At 43.7% G+C, this 10,157-nt stretch overlaps 1 protein-coding gene across 1 annotated transcript in view; it reads right to left on the reverse strand.

Annotated features, from left to right (window-relative positions):
* trib1 (tribbles pseudokinase 1) overlaps positions 1-6,790 on the reverse strand; it is a 33,941-nt gene extending 27,151 nt beyond the window's left edge. Inside the window, exons 1-2 of the mRNA XM_052472927.1 lie at positions 6,041-6,790; positions 4,021-4,313 (exon numbers count right to left, since the gene is read on the reverse strand). Coding sequence (XP_052328887.1) covers positions 4,021-4,313; positions 6,041-6,343 — 596 coding nt within the window. The 5' untranslated portion in view covers positions 6,344-6,790. The remainder of the gene's footprint in view (positions 1-4,020; positions 4,314-6,040) is intronic.
* Positions 6,791-10,157: the final 3,367 nt, after the last annotated feature.

Consider the following 10,157-nt stretch of genomic DNA (forward strand, 5'->3'; position numbering starts at 1 on the left):
CCAGCATTTAGTTAGATACTACTGCACTGATGGAGCTAGGAACACCAGCATTTAGTTAGATAGTACTGCACTCTTAGATACTACTGTACTGTTGGAGCTAGGAACACAAGCATTTAGTTAGATACTACTGCACTGTTGGAGCAAGGAACACCAGCATTTAGTTAGATACTACTGCACCGTTGGAGCTAGAAACACCAGCATTTAGTTAGATATTACTGCACTGTTGGAGCTGGGAACAACAGCATTTAGTTAGATATTACTGTTGGAGCTAGTAACACAAGCATTTAGTTAGATATTACTGTTGGAGCTAGGAACACAAGCATTTAGTTAGATATTACTGTTGGAGCTAGGAACACAAGCATTTAGTTAGATATTACTGTTGGAGCTAGAAACACAAGCATTTAGTGAGATACTACTGCACTGTTGGAGCTAGGAACATAAGCATTTAGTTAGATACAACTGCACTGATGGAGCTAGGAACACAAGCATTTAGTTAGATATTACTGCACTGTTGGAGCTAGGAACATAAGCATTTAGTTAGATATTACTGCACTGTTGGAGCTAGGAACACCAGCATTTAGTTAGATACTACTGCACTGTTGGAGCTAGGAACACCAGCATTTAGTTAGATACTACTGCACCGTTGGAGCTAGAAACACAAGCATTTAGTTAGATATTACTGTTGGAGCTAGGAACACAAGCATTTAGTTAGATACTACTGTACTGTTGGAGCTGGAAACACCAGCATTTAGTTAGATACTACTGTACTGTTGGAGCTAGGAACACAAGCATTTAGTTAGGTACTACTGCACTGTTGGAACTAGGAACACAAGCATTTAGTTAGATACTACTGCACTGTTGGAGCTATGAACACCAGCATTTAGTTAGATACTACTGCACTGTTGGAGCTATGAACACCAGCATTTAGTTAGATACTACTGCACTGTTGGAGCTGGAAACACCAGCATTTAGTTAGATACTACTGTACTGTTGGAGCTAGGAACACAAGCATTTAGTTATATACTACTGCACTGATCGAGCTAGGAACACAAGCATTTAGTTAGATACTACTGCACTGTTGGAGCTAGGAACACAAGCATTTAGTTAGATACTACTGCACTGTTGGAGCTAGGAACACAAGAATTTAGTTAGATACTACTGCACTGTTGGAGCTAGGAACACAAGCATTTAGTTAGCTATTACTGTACTGATGGAGCAAGGAACACAAGAAGTTCTACAGTAAGACATTGATGCTGTCTGGAGGGGAGGAGGAGGGGAGGGGGTGTTCTACAGTAAGACATTGAGGCTGTCTGGAGGGGAGGGGGTGTTCTACAGTAAGACATTGAGGCTGTCTGGAGGGGGGAGGAGGACATTGAGGGGAGGGGGTGTTCTACAGTAAGGCATTGAGGCTGTCTGGAGGGGGGTGTTCTAGGAGGGGTAGGGGGGAGGGGTGTTCTACAGTAAGACATTGAGGCTGTCTGGAGGGGGAGGGGTTTTTCTACAGTAAGACATTGAGGCTGTCCAGAGGGGGAGGAAGGGGAGGGGGTGTTCTACAGTAAGACATTGAGGCTGTCTGGAGGGGGAGGGGTGTTCTACAGTAAGACATTGAGGCTGTCTGGAGGGGGAGGGGTGTTCTACAGTAAGACATTGAGGCTGTCTGGAGGGGGAGGCGGGGGAGGGGGTGTTCTACAGTAAGACATTGAGGCTGTCTGGAGGGGGGGGAGGGGGAGGGGGTGTTCTACAGTAAGACATTGAGGCTGTCTGGAGGGGGGGGGGTGTTCTACAGTAAGACATTGAGGCTGTCTGGAGGGGAGGCGGGGGAGGGGGTGTTCTACAGTAAGACATTGAGGCTGTCTGGAGGGGAGGCGGGGGAGGGTGTTCTACAGTAAGACATTGAGGCTGTCTGGAGGGAGGCGGGGGAGGGGTGTTGTACAGTAAGACATTGAGGCTGTCTGGAGGGGAGGGGTGTTCTACAGGGGGGGGGGGGGGAGGGTGTTCTACAGTAAGACATTGAGGCTGTCTGGAGGAGGGGAGGGGGTGTTCTACAGTAAGACATTGAGGCTGCCTGGAGGGGGAGGGGTGTTCTACAGTAAGACATTGAGGCTGTCTGGAGGGGGAGGGGTGTTCTACAGTAAGACATTGAGGCTGTCTGGAGGGGGAGGAGGGGGAGGGGGTGTTCTACAGTAAGACATTGAGGCTGTCTGGAGGGGGAGGAGGTGGAGGGGTGTTCTACAGTAAGACATTGAGGCTGTCTGGAGGGGGGGAGGGGTGTTCTACAGTAAGACATTGAGGCTGTCTGGAGGGGGGGGGGTTTCTACAGTAAGACATTGAGACTGTCTGGAGGGGGAGGCGGGGGAGGGGGTGTTCTACAGTAAGACATTGAGACTGTCTGGAGGGGAGGGGGAGGGGGTGTTCTACAGTAAGACATTGAGACTGTCTGGAGGGGTGTTCTAGGGGGGAGGGTGTTCTACAGTAAGACATTGAGGCTGTCTGGAGGGGGAGGCGGGGGAGGGGGTGTTCTACAGTAAGACATTGAGACTGTCTGGAGGGGAGGGGTGTTCTCTACAGTAAGACATTGAGGCTGTCTGGAGGGGGAGGAGGGGAGGGGTGTTCTACAGTAAGACATTGAGGCTGTCTGGAGGGGGAGGGGTGTTCTACAGTAAGACATTGAGGCTGTCTGGAGGGGGGGGGGGGGGTGTTCTACAGTAAGACATTGAGACTGTCTGGAGGGGAGGACGGGGGGAGGGGAGGGGTGTTCTACAGTAAGACATTGAGACTGTCTGGAGGGGGAGGGGGAGGGGGTGTTCTACAGTAAGACATTGAGGCTGTCTGGAGGGGAGGGGTTTTCTACAGTAAGACATTGAGGCTGTCTGGAGGGGGGGGGTTTTCTACAGTAAGATATTGAGGCTGTCTGGAGGAGGGGGAGGTGGTGTTCTACAGTAAGACATTGAGGCTGTCTGGAGGGGAGGGGGTAAGAGAGGGGGAGGGGGGTGTTCTACAGTAAGACATTGAGGCTGTCTGGAGGGGGAGGAGGGGGAGGAGGGGGAGGGGTGTTCTACAGTAAGACATTGAGGCTGTCTGGAGGGGAGGGGTGTTCTACAGTAAGACATTGAGGCTGTCTGGAGGGGGAGGGGTGTTCTACAGTAAGACATTGAGGCTGTCTGGAGGGGGAGGAGGTGATGAACAGCATATGACCAATACATTCTGATTAGATTCACATGAAGGACTTCTGAATGTAGTAAGCAACAGTACTGTGAACAGGTAACTGTGAAACACAATAAACACTGTATTTGGCCATTAACCCCAATTACACTGTGAAACCAAAGACTTCCCGTAAACATGTACGACCCCTTTATAATGCCTTATCAGCCCCTCCCCTGCCCACCCAACTGGGTGCAGTACGTGTCTCTAATATAATACCACTGACATCAATCAAGGGCCCTTTCACACTACACAGCCAAGCTGAGCCAAGCTGAGCCGAGCCGAGTCGAGCTGAGCCAAGCTGAGCCAAGCTGAGCCAAGCTGAGCCAAGCCGAGTCGAGCTGAGCCAAGCTGAGCCAAGCCGAGTCGAGCCGAGTCGAGCCAAATCGAGCCGAATCGAGTCTAGCTGAGCCGAGTAAAGCCGAGCCGAGCTGAGCCGAGTCAAGCCGAGCCGAGCCAAATCGAGCCGAATCGAGTCAAGCTGAGCCGAGTAAAGCCGAGCCGAGTCGAGCTGAGCCGAGTAAAGCCGAGTCAAGCCGAGCCGAGTCAAGCCAAGCCGAGTCGAGTCGAGCCGAGTCAAGCTGAGCCGAGTAAAGCCGAGTCAAGCCAAGCCGAGTCGAATCGAGCCGAGACGAGCCGAGTCAAGCTGAGCCGAGTCAAGCCGAGTCGAGTCGAGCCGAGTCGAGCCGAGTCGAGCTGGCACGGTTACATATCCACCATAAGTCCTGGAATGGTCAAAAGAAAGGCAATATCTGACCCAGCTTGGTACGGTTTGGGTTGACAGGATATTGTATGAAAACGGTACACGTGTCATCTCACCTTTTCCTGTCAGAGAAGACAAACTTGCGTAGCTTCAGGTCTCCTAATACGACGCCATGCTGGTGACAGTGTGACACGGCCGACGCCACCTGGTGAAAGAGCTGTGCCGCCCGCTCCTCGTCCAAACGCTTGCAGCTCTTAACGAAGGTGTGCATGTCCCCGTGGTCCTTCTCTAGGAAGACGTATGCCCAACGCTCCCCCAGGACAATGTCTCGGATACAGCTGATGTTCCTGTGGACCGGCAGGATGCGGTAGGCCCGGATCTTCTCCTGGTACAGACCCATGTCAAACACCTGTGAGAACAGAGAGAGGAGACGGGGATCTATCGATCAGGATTCAGATGTATTTGCTTAGAGTTTGGCCTCATTGGTGTGAGTCAATACATATTATAATCGTCTAACAAATCCAATCCATTGAAAACAACTGATTTCAAATGTTTAGTATTTAAACCTGTAGGCTATCAGTGTGGACTGAGCTTATTTATGAGAGTTTTGCCCCCAATGGGTGGAGAGAGCGGACTTCCACCAATAATAACGTTTGTATGTTACTTATTAATGTGTTAAAATTAGGGGACGCAGGTCTCCCAAACTACACCTGGCTTTAATCTCATCTGTGATCAAGGTTGGTCTTTATTTAAGCACCTGGAACAGGAGAATGATGACTCTACATTTCCACTCTGGATTTACACACCATATGTCACCCATGGTGTGGTGTTTTCTACTGACGTGAATATGCAAATGAGAGCAGTGGAAAAACAGCAGAGAGGGCGTGATGTCATCATAACATAAGCTAATGAAAGGTGGCCAAGGTCAAGTAGGCTTTTACGGTGTTATTAGGCTTTTACCGTATTAGTAGGCTATTACTGTATTATTAGGCTTTTACCGTATTAGTAGGCTTTTACTGTATTATTAGGCTTTTACCGTATTAGTAGGCTTTTACGGTATTATTAGGCTTTTACCGTATTATTAGGCTTTTACCGTATTAGTAGGCTTATACGGTATTATTAGGCTTTACCGTATTAGTAGGCTATTACTGTATTATTAGGCTTTTACCGTATTAGTAGGCTATTACTGTATTATTAGGCTTTTACCGTATTAGTAGGCTTTTACGGTATTATTAGGCTTTTACCGTATTAGTAGGCTTTTACGGTATTATTAGGCTTTTACCATATTAGTAGGCTTTTACGGTATTATTAGGCTTTTACGGTATTAGTAGGCTATTACTGTATTAGTAGGCTTTTATCGTGTTATTAGGCTATTACCGTATTATTAGGCTATTACCGTATTATTATGCTTTTACCGTATTACTAGGCTTTTACCGTATTACTAGGCTTTTACCGTATTACTAGGCTATTACCGTATTATTAGGCTTTTACCGTATTATTAGGCTTTTACCGTATTATTAGGCTTTTACCGTATTACTAGGCTTTTACCGTATTATTAGGCTATTACCGTATTATTAGGCTTTTACCGTATTATTAGGCTTTTACCGTATTACTAGGCTTTTACCGTATTACTAGGCTATTACCGTATTATTAGGCTATTACCGTATTATTAGGCTTTTACCGTATTACTAGGCTTTTACCGTATTACTAGGCTTTTACCGTATTATTAGCCTATTACCGTATTATTAGGCTATTACCGTATCAGTAGGCTATTACCGTGTTATTAGGCTATTACCGTATTATTAGCCTATTACCGTATTATTAGGCTAGTACCGTATCAGTAGGCTATTACCGTATTATCACTCAATGTGTAAAAAGGCGCAAGGGGTATTTGGATCATTGGCCACTGATCATCAATGCATTACGTCATGAATAAATGAATGATTTCAGGTGATTTAAATAGGCTACGGTCACATTATTATTTCAGTTAAAACGTTGTATAATGCCACCGAAGGGTTCATGAAGACTAGTAGGCTTCATGTGAGGTTGTGTGCTGTTGAGCAACACACCACATCTCAGAAACAGTCATTCATTCAAAGAAATTGCACAATGACTGGTTATGGTCTTTGGACTTACCTTGCACACCAGCGCGTCTCCAGTGTCAATGTTGAGTGCGCTGTGCATCCTGTCCCTGTCAGCCATATGTAGGAGCAGAAACTGGCCTATCCGGGACGGACCTTGATGGGTCGGGCCGCTCAAGGGGACCGGGGACAGCAGTGACCCTGGCGAGCTACCGAGGAGCCCCGCGTCCCCCGGAGACTCACTCAGCCTGGCGCATTTAGACACCAGTTCTTCACCCGTTTCTGAGTCCTCCCGTTTCTGTCCGACTCTTCTCGTGCGGATGCATGGGATCGGGTTGCTCCACTTAACGTTTATCATTCTAATAGAGCAAATTATCACTCTGCAAACGCGAATCAATAAACCGTGTATTGTATCCAAATCAGATTACTTTTATGATTAATGGCAAATTGTGCTTTTCATTATTGTAGCTTCCTATGCGCATGGAGCAGCTGCTGTCCCAACGCTTTTCACCAAACTGCAACTCTTACTTCTCAGGTTAAATCTATTTGTATGCTGCATCAAGAATCTGGTAGTGGAATGTATCCTTCAAATAAAGTTTATGTGGCAAACCCTGTCGTCGCTTTTTGGGGACAGCCCCAGTCCAGTCCCCAAAAGGGTCTCTCAAAGGTCCGTCTGGACTGGAGAGAGGATGTCCAGAGAGATCGCGTTGTACTTTCTGGTGTGAAATTCTCCCCGCTGTACGGAGAGAGAGAGACAAGTCTTGTTGTAGCACAGAGCAGAGAAAGCTACAGCTGATTCCAAAGACTCACGCGCAGTGGAACAGCGCCGCTGGAACTCCGCCCGGTCCAGCCTCCTCTTGAATGACACACGCAGCCTCTGGCGACGATTGAGCAATTCACACACACACACACACACACACACACACACACACACACACACACACACACACACACACACACACACACACACACACACACACACACACACACACACACACACACACACACACACACACACACACACACACACACACACACACACACACACACACACAGGCCGATAACCCATCATCATACATGAATGTGGGTCATGTAGCCTACAGTAGGTCTACTATGACAAGGCGACAAGGGCTCAATAAATATTTAATCTGAACCAAATAGTCCTACTTACTATTGTCGATAGGTAGCCTAGAGGTTAAGAGCATTGGGCCAGTGACCGATAGGTCGCTGGTTTGAATCTGTGAGCTGACTAGGTTAAAATATTCTGCTGATGTGCCCTTGAGCAAGGGGCTTAACCCTAATTGCACCTATACATTGCTCTGGTTAAGAGTGTCTGCTAAATCAGAGGTTCCCAAACTGTGGGATGTATTGTGTGTTGTCTTCACCCCCCCCCCATCTGGCTTTCAATTTACTCTTGAAAGTTGTAATGGTAGAAGCTCAAGGTGCAATTTGGAAATTGGATCGTGAATCATCAGTTCCTCTTGTCATGTCAGTCATTGTAGACATTAGAGAGATATTTATAACTTGTCAGAAATATCCAGATCAACTAGCCCATGTCAGCTAACGTTTTTTAGTTATGTTTTTTAGTCCATAGATTGAAAAATTTGTTTTTTAGTCCATAGATGAAACATTTGTAGAATTTCAGTAATTACATTTACATTACATTTAAGTCATTTAGCAGACGCTCTTATCCAGAGCGACTTACAAATTGGTGCATTCACCTTATGACATCCAGTATTAAGCTTTTCTCTCCACCAATAAGAAGGGTGTGAACAGTGCTTGTGCCCATTGAAATATATATGTATATATATATTTTTTTAACCTTTATTTAACTAGGCAAGTCAGTTATGAACAAATTCTTATTTACAATGACGACCTAACCCGGACAACGCTGGGCCAATTGTGCGCAGCTCTTTGGGACTCCCAATTGCGGCCGGGTTGTGATACAGCCTGGAATCGAACCAGGGTCTTTAGTGATGCCTCTAGCACTGAGATGGAGTACCTTAGACCGCTGAACCAGGGTCTGTAGTGACGCCTCTAGCCCTGAGATAGAGTACCTTAGACAGGTGTGCCACTCGGGAGACCAAATAGACGTTGTGCGGGATATTCCCCAATGCTGGAAGGGGAGCCCTGGATGAAAATGGTTGGGAACCGCAGTGCTAAATGACTCAAATCTAAATGTACTATCTACTATGAACACACTCAATACTCTAGCAGGGATTTTCCATAGTTGGAGCCTTAGCATTATCTGAAGGACTGTTATTTAGCAGTAGAACATGTTTTCCCTGCCGTGCATGTTAGTTGTGTTCGTGACTCACCTCCATAAAGGTTGAGTGGTGGTAGTGCAGGCCTATAGTCTGACTCAAGCATTCACATAAACTGCAGGCCTTGTTGTAAACAAGACTATAGCTGGATCACAGAGAGGGAGAGGTATTGCAAATCAGCCGGGGGTTAGTGTATGCCAACCAAAACCACTAAGAACAAATCATGCTAAAACAATAGCTACAACACCATCAAATATTTTCACACAGGTAGTCACATAGCAAAGGGAATAGTCAGCACCTTTTTTATTTTTATTGTTGACTGTAAAGTTAAAGTGACAGTCAGAGGCTGTATCACAAATGGCACCCAATCTATCCTATGCAGTGCACTACTTTTGTTAAAAAGTTCTATAATTTTCTGCCTGTATGAGTGATGATGACTATTTGTCTGTCTCCTGTCTGATGACCTGTGTAGAGGGCCCACCGATGTCATTGTGAATGGAGGAAGACAAAAGAGATGGGACAATCCTCACACCGTAGCACAAAGAGGTGCTGAACATAACATAGCATAACATAATATGACATATTACAACATAACATAGCATAACATAACATATCATAATGTAACTTAACATAGCATAACATAGCATAATGTAACATAACATAGCATAACATAGCATAACATAGCATAATGTAACATAGCATAGCATAACATAGCATAATGTAACATAACATAGCATAACATAGCATAACATAGCATAATGTAACATAACATAGCATAACATAGCATAACATAGCATAATGTAACATAACATAGCATAACATAATATGACATATTACAACATAACATAACATATCATAATGTAACATAACATAGCATAACATAGCATAACATAATATGACATAGTACAACATAACATAGCATAACATATCATAATGTAACATAACATATCACATAGCATAACATATCATAATGTAGCATAGCATAGCATAACATAGCATAACATAACATATCATAATGTAACATAACATATCATAACATAATATGACATATTACAACATAACATAGCATAACATATCATAATGTAACATAACATATCACATAGCATGACATAATATGACATATTACAACATAACATAACATATCATAATGTAACATAGCATAGCATAGCATAACATAGCATAACATAATATGACATATTACAACATAACATAACATATCATAATGTAACATAGCATAGCATAACATAGCATAATGTAACATAACATATCACATAGCATGACATAATATGACATATTACAACATAACATAGCATAACGTAACATAACATATCACATAGCATAACATAACATAAAATAACATAATATGACATATTACACCATAACATAACATATCATACTGTAACATAACATAGCATAGCATTGCATAACATAGCATAACATAATATTACATATTACAACATAACATAGCATAGCATAACATAGCATAACATAATATGACATATTACAACATAACATAACATAATGTAACATAACATATCACATAGCATAACATAATATGACATATTACTACATAACATAGCATAATGTAACATAACATATCACATAGCATAACATAACATGACATATTACAACATAACATAGCATAATGTAACATAACATATCACATAGCATAACATAATATGACATATTACAACATAACATAACATAATGTAACATAACATATCACATAGCATAACATAATATGACATATTACTACATAACATAGCATAATGTAACATAACATATCACATAGCATAACATAACATGACATATTACAACATAACATAGCATAACATAGCATAATGTAAAATAACACAACATATCACATAGCATAACATAACATATCATAATGTAACATAGCATAACATA

This window comes from Oncorhynchus keta, chromosome 20 (assembly GCF_023373465.1).
Source record: "Oncorhynchus keta strain PuntledgeMale-10-30-2019 chromosome 20, Oket_V2, whole genome shotgun sequence".
NCBI lineage: Eukaryota > Metazoa > Chordata > Actinopteri > Salmoniformes > Salmonidae > Oncorhynchus > Oncorhynchus keta.